This window comes from Primulina huaijiensis, chromosome 9 (assembly GCF_012295235.1).
Source record: "Primulina huaijiensis isolate GDHJ02 chromosome 9, ASM1229523v2, whole genome shotgun sequence".
Lineage (NCBI taxonomy): Eukaryota > Viridiplantae > Streptophyta > Magnoliopsida > Lamiales > Gesneriaceae > Primulina > Primulina huaijiensis.
Window position 1 is genome coordinate 18,250,328 of NC_133314.1, and position 18,759 is coordinate 18,269,086.

The 18,759-nt window shown below is 31.3% G+C and overlaps 1 protein-coding gene across 1 annotated transcript; it reads left to right on the forward strand.

Moving 5' to 3' along the window:
* Positions 1-8,416: 8,416 nt before the first annotated feature.
* LOC140984994 (endochitinase At2g43590-like) lies at positions 8,417-9,541 on the forward strand. Its single transcript, XM_073452709.1, has 2 exons — positions 8,417-8,890; positions 8,975-9,541. The coding sequence occupies exons 1-2, from the start codon at positions 8,485-8,487 to the stop codon at positions 9,379-9,381; spliced, it is 813 nt and encodes a 270-aa protein (XP_073308810.1). The 5' UTR covers positions 8,417-8,484; the 3' UTR covers positions 9,382-9,541.
* The last annotated feature ends 9,218 nt before the right edge of the window (positions 9,542-18,759 follow it).

Below are 18,759 nucleotides of genomic sequence, written 5' to 3' on the forward strand. Positions count from 1 at the left end.
TTTATTTATATACTTAAATAAATATACTTTTCCTTTCATTTACTTTTTTTCTCAATTAATATTATTACAAAAAAAAATTATAGAGTATACTAAATTTTTATGTTAACGCCATCCATGTAATTATTACATCACATGATATAAAAATAAAAACACTTTATTCATATTTTGATTAATTTTTTGTTTTAAATAATAATATACTATCCATGAATAAAATAAATATATATATAACATATTTTTCTATGTTATCAATAACACTTTGGCCACTATATATATTTTTTAGATAGTGATTATTATTAAAAAAAATATATGCACCATGGCTTTTATATTTTTACCCGTTATAATATAATAATAATTATTGAGTACCATATAATTTTCCACGTGATAACAATTGCCGCCCGTCGGTGGGATCTCCAGAAAACATTAAAGAGAATGAGACATCGGATGCTGGAGGGAGACCTCCGCGAGGGGGACAGAAGGTGGGGGCGTTGACCTTTGATGAGCTTAACCAGATGATCACGGTCATGGTCCAGTAGGCAGTGAAGGATGCCATTCTGTAGAAGCATCAACGAGAAAGGAGCTGGAAGGAAGAAGAGGTGAGAAGGGGGGAAAAGTAGATGAGAAACAAGATCAAGAGACCGGGTCTCAGACAGCGAACCCTACCGACATGGAGTTAGTGAAACAGATGAGCTGAGGGACCTGAAGAAGGAGATGTAGCAGATTAATAGCGAACATAGCCGTATCTGTGTTGAATGAGGTCTGAAACGAAAATTGAAAAACGAACCTCTTGTTGTAGTAATAAATATAAAATTCAATTTGTAAATAACAAATATACTAATAAATACGTTAATATACCAAAACCATTATATTCAAAAGTCATCGTGGTGCGGCTGCAGCCACTTCGACACTACTTTGAAACCTTGATCATGAACTATGGATAATCAATGTTGATTTTTTGTCAAGAGAAATGACAATAGTCAATCAAATGTGATCTTATGATGAGGGAATTACTGACCAGGCTATAGTTGAAAAAGTATTGAGATATTTAACTCCAAAATTTGATCATGTTATCGCTGTAATAGAAAAATCTACAGATTTGTCAGTTTTTTCATTTGATGAACTAATGGAGTCTTTACAAACCCACGAGTCAAGAATTAATAGGTCACTTGAAAAAAAAAAGACATTTCAAGTGAAGGGGACAATCTCAAAATTTGGAGTGACTGAAATATCAACGACTAGAGGCCGTGGAAGAGTAGTATTTCTTGGTCGTAGTCGAGGTTTTGGTAGAGGAAGAGACATAGGTAGATCCGATTAGCAAAATAGGTGCACAAGTGAGCAATGTAACAAAAAGAATGGTGTTCAATGCTATCAGTGCAAGGGATATGGGCATGCAAAAACTTATTGTCCAAACAAAGACCAACAAGTGAATTACACACTAGAGAATGAAGAAAAAAGTAAGCTTTTTATGTCTCATTTTAATACTGACAATAATTCCAGTGGTGTTTGGTTTGAAGATTGACATGCACAAAATCCATGTTTAAAGAACTTGATGAGACACAAAAGGTTAAGGTGCAACTTGAGAATGCCAAACATGTGCAAGTTGAAGGGAAAGGTACAATAAGCATTGAACCAACACATGGTAAAGTAAAATTACTGCACAATGTTCTATTTGTACTTGATTTGGGATATAATTTGCTTAGTGTGGGACAGTAAATGGCTTATGGTTATTCTATTTCCTTTGATAATGATGCATGTATAATTAAGGAAAAGAATTCCAGAAATACGTAAATCACCATTAACATGATTCCGGACAAAATGTTCCCACTGGAAGTCTCACTCATGGAGAATCTTGTATACGTTGCCAGTGAAAAAGATGACTCGATCCTATGACATTTGCGATGCATATATGGAAAACAAACCAGAAAGTAATTTCCTGTTGGAAAGGCTTGGAGAGCATCAAAGTGTCTTGAATTACTACATGCTGATTTATGTGGGCCTGTGCAGACCAAATCTTTTGGCGGGAGTCTTTATTTCTTGCTTTTTATTGATGATTATAGTCGCATGAGTTGTGTTTAGTTTTTGGAAAACAAGTCATAAATATTTGAGAAATTCAAGCACTTTAAAGCTAAAGTTGAGAAAAAAAAAAAGAGTATTGCATCAAAGTTCTTCGCACGGATAGAGATGGAGAATTTATGTCCAAAGAGTTTGATTTTTTATGTGAAAAAAATGGCATTCATAGGAGCTGACAACTTCTTACACTACAGAGAAAAACGGCGTTGCCGAACAGAATAATCGAATTATGGTAGAGATGGCGAGAAGTTTGTTGTAGGCAAAAGGGCTTTCAAAAGATTTTTGGGCTGAAGTCGTGTCAACATCAATATATTTATTGAATATCTCTCCCACAAAGGTCATCATGAATCAAGCCCCATTTGAAACTTGGTGTGGCACAAAACAATCTGTAGGTCATTTAAGAGTTTTCGTTTGTATAGATTATGTTTTGGTGAATTTTCAAGTTCGTCACAAATTTGATGAGAAATCTGAAAAATGCATTTTATTGGTTATTGTATTCAATCTAAAGCATATAGATGATATAACCTTCTTAATTGAAATTTTTGTGAGAAGAGATGTAGTCTTTGATCCAAATACAAGTTGGGATTGGAATGCGAAACTGCAGAAACATGTTCCATGGGTCAATGAAATATCTTCAAATGAAATTCAAGAGCCAACTTCAACAAATTCATCAGCTAGTGCTTCTACGACTTCACCAATTTCATCATCTTCAACATTATCAAATTCTCCCGCACACCACAAAGTTGAAGCTCTTTGGATGAGATACCGCAAGAAGGTTTAGATCTTTAAATGATATATATAAATCCTATCACTTTGCTCTAATTGTTTCATATCCTATTTTCTATGAAGCAGCAGCTGAAAAAAAAAAAAAGAATGACAGAGAGCAATGATGGAAGAATTGACAGCAATTAAAAAGCATGAGACATGGGAGATGGTGGATTTACGGGAAGGAAAAAATGCAATTGGTTTGAAATGGGTATTCAAGACAAAATTTTGTGCAAATGGTAGCACACAAAAGCATAAATCTCGGCTAGTGGCGAAAGGATATGCACAACAATATGGCATTGATTTCGAAGAAATATTTTCTCTGGTATCTCGTTTTGAAACAGTGAGAATTATCTTGAGTATGCAACATGTACAACCAAATTTGTACAATAATTCTTACAACACAAAAAAATCAATACAAAAATTTTATTTATCAAAATCTCATGATAATTTATATATAAAATCTCATTAGACAAAAAGAAAATATCACGATATAATTATTGTAAATATCGCAGTAGGATATATTGGTTGTTCTTTTAACATTATCCGTAAGAAATTCAATGTAATGTAATTTGTACAACAAGTATTATAAAATGAGTGCAAAAGATATTTGTTTAAAAATTTTGTGTTACAAATCTAAGGTTATTCTTAAATGGAAGGATTTCAATACATTAAAATGTATTTTTGTTATTTAGTGAAGTGACATCGTAAACTTCAAATCTAATCATGTCATGTGTATATAGTAGTATTTCATGTTAATTATGATATATTTCAAGTCCACCCAATAATGATGTAATTTGAAATTCATTCTATTTTATATAAATAATAATATGTAAATAAGTAATGTGTAGATTTAATATTTGATCTATTGTTTCATTGTTAACAATAAAATTATAATTCTAATCCATGAAGTTGAAATCAATTCATACAAGCGCAATCTAAATAAATTAATAATTGTTGAAAAACATATTAGTAATAATCTTATAATTTTGTATAAATTAGACATTGGAGAAAATATAATATAGAATTGATATCATAATAATGATTATAATTAAATTTGAGAGAAGAAAAAATTATAATACATTGTGTTGACCACTTATTTTACAACGTGCTACTGATTTATGAAAAATAAAAATACAATATAGATAATATATTCTAAATCTTAAATTAAATTATTGCGTCAAATATTTTCTTCTTTTATATTTTCAATTTTTATTGCTTTCACGATTTTTTTTGTCATCATCTTTTTCTTCTTTGTGAAAAAAAAAAACAATATTCTCATCATCTTCATTAGCAAATCTTTTGGTGTTGTCAACATCAATCATTTGCATTTTCATATCTGTATTTTTTGATTCTTTTGTTGGAAAAATTTTTTTTTATAATAATTTTGATGCTAAAAATCTTTCTATGCAATAATTTAATTATCCTCAATATTCATTCTTGTGTTGTTATCGTCTTCTATTACTTATATTTCAATATTTTTACAATTGAGACAATTGATGATCGTCTTTTTTCTTTTTAATTTCTTGTTGTTCGGAATCTACTGATATCTTTTTGCATTCAATATTTCGTTGTTGAAATTTTTTCTTACATTTTGAATGTGTTCAATTATAAATTATTTAAATCGTTTTGTCCATTTTGAGAAGAAATGTATATTCTTCTCTATTTGATGCCTCTACAGATCTCCACACAAAGTAATTTTTTTTCGTTTAATCTACAAGCAAATAAAACCAAAGAATTTTGTTATTCAGTCTTCTACAAATTATGTTTCTTTTTTGTAAAAAATATTTTAACTTAATCTACAAGCAAATAAAATCAATGAATTTTTGTTATTTCATCATGTAGACAACTGAAAAATATGATTTAATTAATATGATATTAATTTATCAAAAAATGTTCAACTCTTAGTGATATAACATATTTATGCAATATATTATTTAAATACAAAAATTCAAAATTACGATCAACATATTTTTTTATATTTCATACTAAATTATTGGAAGTATTAAATTTTTATATATTAATTTTTTTCTTTAGAAACTTCTTACATATATAAACTCATTCAAAAGATTATAGATTTACAAAATAAAACAAATCATATTCAATTTAATAGTTTGTGAAAAATATATGTTCACTTCATCTATAAGAAAATAAAACTAATATATTTTTGTATTTCAATCTTTTCAAATTAATATTTTTGTGAAAAACATTTGTTCACTTCATTTACAAGTAAATAAAAACCAAATAATTTTGACATTGTCTATGGAGAAGTAGTGACTAATGGTAATGAATAATTTTTATAAAAATTTATTTATCATAATTTTAAAAATTTACATTCAAAGATATATTTTTTAAGTTTACAAAAAGCTGTAATGTTTTGTCAATATATATCTCTTATAAAAATACTCCTTCGTTAATTGCAAGAATATCTCATAAAGTAATTGTTATAGTTTATAGTCTTTAAAAGAGTAAAAAATAGATAAAATTAATACAAATATATTTATGCAATCTTATATCGTTAAATTTTAGTAATAAACCAAGGATTTGAAAAATATTAGTCGACTTTCTTTTTGATAAAGAAATATAGATAGAATAAATACTCACGAAATATTTATTAGGATTATCTATATTTATATTTGATAATTCTTGTATCATTTTGTAAATGTAATTAAATGTCTAACTTTCTTCATGACACCAACCTTGGTAAAACAAAAATAAAATTAGTTTAATTATTTGGCTTCATTAGTTTAATTATTCGTTTTAAAATAATTAATCTTAATTAACGTAAAATAAAATATATTTAACATCATATCCTTATACAAATTAATTTTTTTGTGAAAAAAATATTTTCAATTTATTTACAAGCAAATAAAACCAAAGAATTTTGGTATTTTAATTTTCTACAAATTAACTTTTTTTTGTGAAAAAATCTACAAATTAAGTTTTTTGTGAAAAAATTCTTTTCACTTCATCTATAAGCAAATAAAACCAATATATTTTTGTATTTCAATCTTTTCAAATTAATATTTTTGTGAAAAAAGTCTGTTCAATTCATCTACAAGAAAATAAAAATCAAATAATTTTAAAGTTTCAGCTTTCTTGGCAACTTGGTCATTATCTAGCATAAATGTAGTTCGACAATTTTGTCCTGATCATAATAACTGATTTTACAAAAATATCCTCACTAAATTTCTCCTGTATGTACAAACTAAGGATAAAATTGATAATACACAATAGAAAAACTTTGACTTTGGTTCACACTTTTATAATATGTATAGATAGATATTGTAAGTATGGATATGAATCATTTGATGGAATCCTTCTTACCATTAAAAAAAAGTCAGACGAAAGGTATTTGATTCAATTCATGTAAAAAATTAACAATCAAATGGATGAAAACCTAAAGGAGATAAGATCAATACTAAATGTAAGCATCACATGGAAAAATAGGTCAGCTAAATTATTGAGTCTTGAGTTGCCAGTCAATCACGAATCATTTTATAATAATTTTCAACAAATTCATTTTCGTGTCGTCGGTATTTTATTCTACGAGGAATATTGATTAGACTTGGTCAGAACATTGGGGGGGTTTCATCTAGAATTATTTTTAAATTGAAAATTTATTACATTTAAAGAAGCTTGACTTTTACATGTATATTTAATATTTATGTGTATATATATGGATGTTATATTACGTCAAATTTAATTTCATATTTTAATTTATTATAATGCATGATTAATTAAGAAAAATCTCTAAAATAATTGATGTGAAATTATTATTATTATTATTATGAAAGTGAAGGCTAGATAAATTAACACTTACAGAAAAGTTTATATATACTAATATTCAAAATAATTGATGTGAAGTTATTGTTATTGTTATTATGAAAGTGACGGATAGCAAAATTATACGTGATGTGTTCATACATATTAAAAAAATTAAAATTTTATTAAGTTATGATATAGTCATAGATAATCATAAAATTTATTAGAATAAGTTTTTGTAATATTTTGTTATTATATAAATGAAGATGAAGTATTTTTATAATTTTATATGGTTGTTTTTGGTTTATCAAAAATTAGATTATGACATCAAAATTAGTTATTTGAGACTCCTCATTTATTATAATATAGATATTATGCATACACAGTGGGGTATGCATCCTGTTACTTTTTTATATTTCTGGAAAAAAAAATCTTTCTATTTCAATTTATTCTGCCTACAAAAAAAAGAAATTTCTTTAGAAACTTTATTTATTTTCCCGTAAGTACCACTTTAATTCAAAATTTTCACGTCTCTACAAAGATGCCATATTATTAAATTATATTATACATAAAACAATATATTTTAAATTTTTGAAATACTTCAAATAGTGTAGAAATATTTATACAAATGCATTCGATTACTTACTGTATAGAAATTATAGTAGCAATTTTTTAAATTGTTCCCATATGTAAATGTCAAAATAATTTTTCTTTCTAATTTCACTGAAATGGACGAGGAAGAAAATTTGACTTATTCAAAGCCAGTTTTTTTTCCCTCACATCCACGAGACTAAACAAAATATGTAATGTTGCGTATAATAATTATCATTATTAGGACACAAACTATCATTCTTTATAAAACGCTAAATGTTCGGTCGTTCAATTGAGATCATAGTCAAAGTCAAGGGTTAGAGTCTCATAGATTTTCTCTCATATGAGAGCGATCGAACAGTAAAGTTCGAACTGCTTCACAGTTTAAAATATTTGAATTGCACCGTTATCACTAGCTATAATTTTTGGTAAAGCGATAAACATTCGATCTTACACATAAATCTCTCAAAGAATTTGAAAATTTTACAAACTTAAATTGCTTTTGAGATTTTAAAAAAAATGTTAAAGATAATAAGCAAGTGGCATATGAATTGTAGCTTTCAAATTATAACAAGCATATCTTTACAAAGTGGTTTTATATGTGGGAAATAAAATGATCGAATGAATTTCATTTTTTAAAATTAATGTACCCATATTAATTCTTTTATGCATCCTTTGGAAAAACTTTTGAAGAAACAAATAATAGATAATATCCATTTGTTAAATAGTCAAAACATTTTTCAAAACTACAATCAGCTAGCAATCTTGAAATTCAAATTCAATTAATAGTTCCTTGAAAGAATGTATTTTTCATCGACGTCATTCATTTTTTTATATATGAAAAAATAATCAATCTAGATAAATTCACTTTTTCTTAGTTTTTTTTAGAAATATAATATGAATCCCTTATCCACAAAATATAGCACAAATATCATAAAATTATAAGGCAAAAATTTGTGTGAGACGGTCTCACGAGTCGTATTTTGTGAGACAGATATCTTATTTGGGTCATACATGAAAAAATATTACTTTTTATGATAAGAGTATTACTTTTTATTGTGAATATATGTAGGGTTGACCCGTCTCACAGATAAAGATTCGTGAGACCGTCTCACAAGAGACCTACTCAAAATATAATTTCAAATTTTTCCTAGAAGCTGCATCATTCCACTTAATTCTACTTTTACAACTCCGATCCAATGTCAACTATAAATACCCCATTTCCCTCCCTATGGTGAGTGCATCAACACAAACTAATCCTTGTATTCGTTCTTCAACCGATCATTTTGACTCAAAATGGTATCAAGAAAATCCTATGTCACACTTTGCACCCTTTTAGCCATGGCTCTCACTGCCGGGAAGTTGGCTTTCGGGCAAAACTGTGGCTGCGCGCCTAACCTTTGTTGCAGCCAATACGGCTATTGTGGCAGCACCGACCCTTATTGTGGCACCGGATGCCAATCCGGCCCATGCTATGGATCCCCAAGTGGTGGTGGAAGTGGCGTTTCTGGTATAGTGACCGATGCATTTTTCAATGGGATCGCTAATGGGGCAGGTGGAGGCTGCGAGGGGAAAGGATTCTACAGCCGATCGGCTTTTCTCACTGCGGCTGGCTCATATCCGTCTTTCGCCAGCGGGTCTAATGATGTTGCTAAGCGTGAGGTTGCTGCGTTCTTCGCAAATGTCGCACACGAAACTGGAAGTAAGTTTAATTTAAGGAATTTTAGGCACTCCAACAATTAATTTTGATCCCTAAAATGTTGTAATAACATATTTTCTAATGCAGGTCTGTGCTATATAAATGAAATTAACGGGGCATCTAACAACTACTGCCAGGCCAGCAGTCAATATCCGTGTGCGGCCGGAAAGGCTTACTACGGGCGAGGTCCCCTTCAACTTACATGGAACTACAACTACTTGCCAGCCGGGCAAAGTATCGGGTTCGATGGGCTAAACAACCCAGATATCGTGGCTAGAGACAATGTCATATCTTTCAAGACAGCCCTCTGGTTCTGGATGAACAATTGCCATAATGCTATAACTTCTGGACAGGGATTCGGAGCCACGATTCGAGCCATTAACGGAATGGAATGCAATGGAGGGAACACGCCTGCAGTCAATTCTCGTGTCCAATATTACAGAAACTATTGCAGCCAACTTGGAGTTGACCCTGGTCCCAATATTAGTTGCTAGACTTACTCAAAAATTCAATAGCTTTTACTGTAATGAATAAATGAAATCTCTTACGTATAGATTGGGGTGTAAGAGCCTCCTCCTATATATGTAGAGCTTGTTTGGAATGCAACTCCTATTGCAATACCATCTCTTCAATAAAAGAACAAATTTAAAATTACTCATGTTTAATATATGTTTCTTTTTTCTCTTTTTGTAATAAATATATAATATGTCAANTGACGATCGAAAAGTTTTCTTCGGTATGTTTTAAACGCACGCTTCTATACACCTGTTATGTGCTTGTAAAATCGTGGTTTAATTTTGTTTTTATTTTTTCTAGCTTCGGCGAATTTTTTAATTAGTTTGTTGGACGGGATAGTTTGTAATTTAGATCAATTAGGAGTAATATATACATCAACACAAAAACTCTTGTGAGACGGTCTTACGGGTCAATTTTGTGAAACAGATATTCTATATGGGTTATCCACGAAAAAATATTACTTTTTATGTCAAATATATTAATTTTTATTGTAAATATGGATATGATTGATCCATCTCACGAATAAAGATCCGTGAGACCGTCTTATGAAAGACATACTCAAACATCAATCATCAATTATTATTATTTGATAATTTTATAATAAATTGTTGGTTTTTAACATCTAGGTACTTCCTCTCATTAATTTGTTTTCAAGTAATCTTGTATAGAGCTCCAAATTGTTCTTATTCTAATAATAATAAGAAATGTTTTCTAATTAACTAAAAAAATTAATCAAGATCAATGGGTGTAAAATTTCAAAATAAAACTTTAACGGTTAGTTTTATAGTCAAACTCGACAATTTTTACTTGAAATTGTTTACGATTGATCCCCCTTTTAGTCACATGTGGTAATTATGGTTCTTGAATTATATTTGTTGCCTTGAATAAAATTGAAATTGCAATGCGTACCAAAGCAGTTATTTGTCATCATAGTGGCCATCAACAAAAATATCCATGTATTTATGTTAGCATCGAAATATAGAGTTTAGAGATGGTGAATGAAATCTTTTTTCTTCAAAATTTGAGCTAACACTCGAGCTGATCTAAATAGTTGTTTGTTACAAAAGCCCTTTTCTCGACTGTCTAGATGCAGCTCGATGCTAGAAAAAGATTTTTTAAAATGTGAAAATGCCCGGCTGGATCTAGTGAATACTTATATTCACTTGGCTTTGATTTAAAGAAGTTAAACAAATAAAATAACGATTAAAGTAAATAACAAGAGATATTATATGGAAGTTCGAAAGTAATATACTTTTATATCTTCCATTCTTTAAAATAAGGAAGTAATTCATTTGAAGAATTTTGTTTTACAATAGCTTGTAACAATTTATTTCAATTAAGATTTATACATTGCTTAAACGATATTCATAGTCTGAAATACAAAAATACGAACTATGGTTGTTATGTACCCTTAGATTCAACAAATATCACAATACTCGAATAAAATAGATTATCAATAACTTGAGTTATAATGTAGCACATGATGATCATTGATGATCAAAATATTTATTGAAATGTTCCCAAAAGTGATCAGCTTGAATATTTCAGATAAGAGTACTCGAGATCTTGTGTAACAAACGATCATACGATATTTTAGTAGTCTTCTAAGAAGAAGAGACTCCCCTTTATATGGTTGAACTCTTCCAATGTTCAAAACACTTTCAGCTTTCAACTTTTGCTTTAGCCGACAAAAAAATGTTATGTCTTGTCTCCTTTATCTTAATAGTACAATGCAATTAATGTTCCTTGGAATCTATCCAAATATGCTAATGACGACTCTGATAAAATTGATTCGTGTGAGAGAAAGACTGTCGCATAACAGTCTTATTAGAAGACATTCTTGAATCATTGAGAGACATCAATTAATGTGCATGATTGATCATATGATTTTTGACAAGTCTGGCTGGTAGGTACAAGAGATAGCTTGTTATGCGAGCGAACAAACTGGAGGCCACATGCATCTCAAACATGTCTTTTGGACAAGTCCGTTCCATTTATTACCCAAAGTGTCAAATTTTTTTATAATACTAAATGTATGATAATCAATATTTACAACAATTAGTCGTGAGATATTTTTATTATCTTATGAGATTTTATATTGATTTGATTAATTGAATTTTTTGTGTTGTAAAATTATTGTACAAATATCATTGTACATGTAGTGTGACTCTTTTTTTTAAAATTATTATTATTAAAAAAATCTTTTCTTCTCCTCACCTATTTCAGGTTAAGAATATATGAAATAGCATATATCTCTTTAATTAGAATGGTGCATTCATGCTTATTTTTTTGTTTCAAATATGAAATATGTATCTTTAATTATAAAATCTATTACGGCTAACCACGACAACTAAAGCTGTGATACCTCTTGCCCCACATTATAAAAATTAAATATCTAAAATGAGTTTATAATGAGTTACAATGGGTTTCTATGGTAACTTGAGTTAATCATTTTCGTATAGCGATGACGAATACAAAGTAGTTGCTATAGGGGCCCATTGTGCAGTCACGCAGGCGCGGGCATGGGCTCGGAGCGTGATAGAATGATATCAGAGCCGGTCATAGGCAAAGAATATCGAGAAATAAGTGCTATGTGGGGCAAATTGCTACATGCATAGGAGCCACCTCTTGAACTTGCGGGGCAAAGTGCTATATGACGGGAGCCACCTCTTGAACCTGTAGGAGCCACCTTTAGATTATCGGCGATGGTGGATCGAGAGGTCAGGCCGTGACAAAGACGTCACGTTCTGAAATAGGGGTGATTGTGATGCCTCTTGTCCCACATTGTGAAAATTAAAGATCTAAAATGAGTTTATAATGAGCTACAATGGATTTCTATAGTAATTTGGATTAATCAGTTCCGTAAAGCGATGACAAATACGAAGTAATTGCTATAGGAGATTATTGTGCAGTCACGATGACGCGGACCCGATCTCGGGAGTAACAAAAGCTATAGTCATAAAATTGGTATATGTTTTCTCAAAGTTGGGTACGTCAAATTAAACTTTGTTAGGCAAAACTACTAATTGCTTTTAGGAAATAATATTTAAATAATTTAAAAAACGACAAAAAATGGGCAAACAAAATTGTTGAATCATATGGATCATTAGCCCATTAATTTCGTGTGGCATTATTTTTGTTGAAAAAAAATAATCATCAAGATACTATAGAATTTTCAATGAGGAAATTGATAAATCAAAAAATGGAATCTTTATCAAAAATTATTTTTCCTGATTCAATTCATCTTGGATATTTATATATCCAAAGATAATTAGAGTTATAGCCCTATGTTAATCGATCAAGGATTAAATTAGATCAAGATTACATGTAAAACACCATATATAATATATGATAAAATATAATCAAGAATACAAAATATTCTATAAATCATCATTAGGTTCTTGAAGAAATTGATAGACTGGCAGGTCGTACCAAGCAGAGCAATTGAATCAGAAAAGAACAGTCTGAATATCTCGTACTACTGTTAGATAAAGTAACTACACGACGATTCAACGAATATTTGTCATTAAATGTTCATTAAATGCATTCAATATGGCCGTTGAGATCGAGGATTATAAATAGCTGATCGAATCAGTTAAAGAAGGTTACGAAAAAAACAAGTGAACACACACGATGTAAACATTCAATCAGTAGCGATACTTCTCACGAGTATTTTCTCAATATACAGATCGCACACTCAAGCTCTACATTGTATTTATCAGTGGCATTGAGGCTACCAATTGAGAGATATTCAGTTGATAACTGTATAAGAGTTGTTAAATTAAAAGTTTCAGTTTGGCAGTTTGTAAAACCAGCTGAAGTGGATGATTACAATCTGTTGTAATATATCAAATTTTTTTAGTAAAATCTTAACCTCGTGATAAAGGGGTGACATAGGGACATTTGAAGTCTCCGAACATCCATAAAAATTTGTGTATTCGTTTCAGTTATCTTTTCAGTTTTACACTTAGTATTCAATCTATATTTCAGTCTGATTTCACACTTTTATCAGTTGAATGATTTATATTGACAAAAAAGATTTTAGGATCAGTTCCTCAAATAACTGATTCACATATTCGAAAAAAATACAAAAATCTTTAGTGTTTCAATCCTTCCTTATAAACACTTAATTCGCTTAATCGATCCTATCACCATTTACTCAAATAACGCTTTGATTAACCATTTCTATATAGTGGAGATAGATACACAATAGTTGTTATTAAAATTTATTGTATATAGTCACACTTACGCCGATCATTTCCGTGAGTGTGACATGTATTCCTTTAAATTATAAAAAGGGACATGCTTAATAAATAAAAACTATCTTTAATCCGAGTGCTTGGATCTATCCTAACTTAATGATAATTGATTTTAGCCTAACTCCGTGTCTATTCATTTTTTTCCTAACCTCGAGGGATATACATGGTTGTTTACGTGGTATAATGAGGAGCGTGAAACATGATACATGAATGAACTCGAGTAATTAATTAACACTTGAACTTTCTTGTTTGTTTACGTAATTTTGAATGGTTTAAATCATACGACGCTCAATGGAGTTCTGATTATCAAAACACAAAATTTTTGAACTTCAAAAGTTTAATGGGTGTGATAAAACAGTAGTGGCGCTGGCGATGTTGCTCAGCATGAGATTGCTGCGTTCTTTGCACATGTCACACATGAGACAGGAAGCAAGCTTATTCTATTTGTAAATTTCCTATAATACAAGTTTTAAAGTTTCAATTTTTAGTCTTAATGACATCTTAAGAAAGAGGGTTTGAACTTTGAACGCATGGGTTATTCTTATTTTAGGGAAGGGTTGAATTGGCTCCATCCAATAGTATTTCTCCCAAGATGAAAGAAAATATAGGTTATTTATCTTTTTAGAGCTACTGCCCTAATCAAAATAATATTCTTGTGATAGGGTATGGCCCTGGTAAAAATGTAACGAAATAATATTTCATATTCTTTTCCCGACTCCGCTACTAGCTAATGAGAATGTTTGCAATCTATCAGAAAAGTGATTATTGGCTTTTGGCTTTAAAAAAATCAATTTTGTGTGTTTTTCAACTCAGATTTTGCGTAAACTTTTCTTAACAATATATATCTTATATAACGACTTGGTTTAACAATTTTTATAAAATAAATATGATACAGCTGCTATAAAAACATTTTCTCGAATCGTGCTTGCGTTGGCCTGAACCTAAGACATGATAAAATAATATCAGACATGGTCACCAGCTGGAATATCATAGAATAAGTGTTACGAGAAGCGTATTGTATCGTATTTGGAATCGAAAAAATGGAAAGTAAGGTTGTTGGCCAAGATTCGAGCCGTCGATGAACTCAAATATAATGGAGAAAAGTCGTGCATGGTTAATTCGAAATATAACATCAGTTTCAACTCAATACTTATCATTGTATTCTTTGTATTCCATTCCATTATTAATGTTTAAAAGAATAGCTAGCAAGTTTTAAAATTGCCCAATTTGATCCATTTTTCCTTGTTCTTTTCGTTTTATTTCATCCTACTCATGTGGGCATTGCCCTCATGATAGGATGGATGGCCAAGATTTGCCCATGCATATATAGGACTCATTTTTTTTGAAAATTGTATGTGTGGTAAGATCTTACCCGTTCAAATGAAGTGAGGGTAGTGCCCACATAGGTAGGATCTCATCTACCGTTCTTTTCATGATTTTCGGTGATTTTAGATTTGGATTTGAAACATATTGAGTACATTTAGATTTGAAATTTAAATTATGCCATATTCCTTTAGCTTTTCGAACAGATAATTAAGCAAAAACGGAGTTAATATGAAAATTAAAAAAAAACTATTATTTGGGGTCATTGATTCGAAATAAAAAATATTTCGAAATATTATTGTATTCGAAATCTAATATTTTCTTCAAATTACCTTGACTAATATATTTCAAAAAAATATAAATTTTGACTAAAAATATCAAAATTTGTTTGAAAATTATTCTAAGTTAATTCTTAGAAAACAATTTATAATGAGAATGTTATTAGTTAATAAATTTAAATACAAAATAATATTTGATCAAAAAGTAATACATCAACATTAAAATTACTAAATCGAATACATTTTTAGTGAAATATAAAAAAATTAGACACAATTTATGATTAAAAAATTCAAAATATTAATAGTTTTAAATCTGAATTCAATATTCAACAACGAATATATATGCTTTTAGTTATATGGGATCGTCCCATAAATTTCAGAATTTAATGTAAAAAAAAAATGATAATATATTATTTTTAAATATATGGATATTAAAAATTTTAATTTAAGAATTCAGTTAGTTAGTTGTGACTTTCGTATCAGCTCTATCGTATCAGTTCTATTCGATGGATCCATCTATATATAACTGTGGTATCCGGCGGCGGGGACATCAGCGACAGTATTACCCATCCACTGAGTCTTGGCCTTACAGCTCATCGTATACATATATCGTCAGTCACAACCAACTCCCATCACTACAAGAAAAACGCTCAATGACAACGCACCTACGACAACGGTTTTTATGAAAAACCGTCGCAAATTGAGCTACAACAACGGATAAAAATCGTTGTCGTTGAACGAACTTTCAACAACACCTTCAGTTACAACAGTTTTTAAAGGCCTACGACAACGAATTTTATCCGTTGTCGTTTAGCGTTTTTCTTGTAGTGCATCCTTCAAAAAAATCATCATTTTTATCACTTATCAAAATCATGCATATACGTAATTTTTCCTTCAAATCTAGCATGCAACGTATTCTTCATAATTTTGTAAAAGGTCATCTACGTGATAACATAAACATTTAAAAACACGACAACTCGTGCTCAGAGCGCTGCCAGAACTTCTAACTGGACCCGGGTGCAAAATGACTGTTTTGCCTTTGGAAACCCTAATTGATCATTTTACCCACGGACTTCAAATTTTCGACCCGAAGTCAATCAAACACCTTAAAACACTTCAAAACATAATTATAATCGATTCTTAGACATAAACTTGAGCTCGTTTCAAACTTATACGATTCGTTTTAAGACTTGGACTGGGGTCCTGTTTTTAACTCGAATCGACCCAAAATTTAACCAAAATTTTCCCAACTTGAACCGTGACTTAACCCTACATGACCGGCCTTGAAACCACTCGTTCTAGACCACTTATGACCCACGAACCATGCCCAAATATTGCTGGAAATTTCCAGCGTCTCACGAACTTTAACCCTAGTCCACCAAACGTGCAACCCTTCGAACCTAGGTCCTACCAGCTCGGACCATCCTTGGACCAGCCCTTCCTAGTCCACCTTGGGACCCACATGGACCGACCTAAGCACGGCCTTCAGCCCCATGCACGCGCACCACTCGAACCACCAAGAAAACGCACGCTCGAGCCACCGTCGAACCAATATCGGCTCCTAGCCTAGGGACCGCCCTTCTACCTGAGACCAACTGAGTATGGACTTCCCCTAGGCCTCGGTTGGACCCTCCTGGACCGCACCTTGGCCTGGTGAAACCCTCCCTAGGTCGAGCCTACCCTAATCCTTCACCAAAACAACATGAAACCCTAGCCGCCTAAGAGCAACCCTTCGGCCTTCACCTAAGCCGTGCACACCCTAGACTCCAGCATCATGTCACCTTATTTCATAGCATATACGCCCCTTAACAATGATAAAATCGGCAGCCCCTTGGACAAACACAAGAAAACGTGAGAATGAAACACAAGGATGCATTTACATGTCAAATTTTTGCATAAAAACAAACCCCAAGTTAGATAAATAAATTCTTATGAATTTACATATATTTTGGCATAATATTGGCGTGAAAGAAGAGAAAAATGGGATACATGCGTGCCTTAACGTTTTTACGCTCAAAAACTCTAAGGTACGCGGGTAGGACTAGCACCGAAGAAGTGGGGAAGAAGCTTTCTCTGAAAATCCTTGAAGAACTCGATACTTGCTGGTAGTTTTCTTTTCGAAATAGGCTGCTGATGGAGGGGATGGGCGGCTGCTAGGGTGATATTAGGTTTAGGGTTACTTAGGTAGAGTTCAAATAGAAATTACATGCATAAATGGGCCCTAATTAAAAATTGAAAAGGGTTAAAAGAGTTTTGAGCCTGTTAAGCATTAAAACAAACCAAACAAGCCCAATAAAACTCTAGAAAAATATTTTGTTTTGGTACATTTTTTGAAAATAATGTCCGAACTCTCAAAAAGTCCTCCGAATCGATAAAATTTGCATACCGGCTAAAAATATAACCCGACGGATAAAAATACCCAACCAAGGCCTGTTGCATGTTTTCTTAATTGCTCGCAAGCGCACGACGTCAAGTTATAGTAAAATATATTTTTGAGTGCAAGTGTCGATCCCACGGGGAGTGTAAATAAAATATATATCAATGCTCGTAATTAAAATAGTCAATACTTTATCTATAAAATTCAATAACCAGATTGGTTTGTTTAAAACAGTTCAATTGTGAATAAATAATCAATCGAATTACCGAATGGAGAGATATCAATGATAGAAAATATCTAGCGGAGTGATTTCACTATGTTTCTACGATAATTCTTCGTGGTTGGATTTAACTTCATGAGTTCCGGTTATTTAATGGCTAAGAACACTTACGTATTTTATTCTCCCTTTCCCAAGTGACGAATAAATTGTATCAATCAAACTTTGATTCAATTATTCCTAATAAAAATCTAAGTTTGATAGATAAATGCAAACAATGTTCTTACCTAAGCCTCGCTAAAGCTACACGCCTTCCGAACGATATAAATATTCAACGATGTGTCTCTAATGATCTATAATCCTAATCCCTCTCTCGAGTTGTAGAATTAATCAGACAACACACAATTTATGGCCAGTAAATTGCAGTTAAATAAATGTATAGAACACAATTAAACAAAACGGAATTCAATTATCAAAATATCCACGTCAAATTATCGTATAGACAAAGCTACGTCAACCTCTAGGATGGAAATTTAGTTCATCACGAAATCCAAGCGAAAACAAGACATATTCTTAGTTCTAGACATCGCTACACAATGAAAGAAAGAAACGAAGGAAAAGATAACAAATCCGAAGTGTCGTCTCTGTCCCCAGATCCGTCGTTCTTCGTATTTGTGATTGTTCTTCGCACTCTGAATCTTCGTCTCGTGTATGCGCTCCGTTTCTCGTGTCTTTTCCTTCCCAAGATGGTGTTTTTTCATGTGATTTCTCTCCACGGCGGTTGACTCCCCCTTTCTGACCTAAGAATCGCGCCTTTTATAATAATCTGGACGCACGCTGCGCGCGGTGGCGCCTGATCTTGCGTGGTTGCGCGCGGGCTTCTGTCGTTTGGCTTGCTGCTG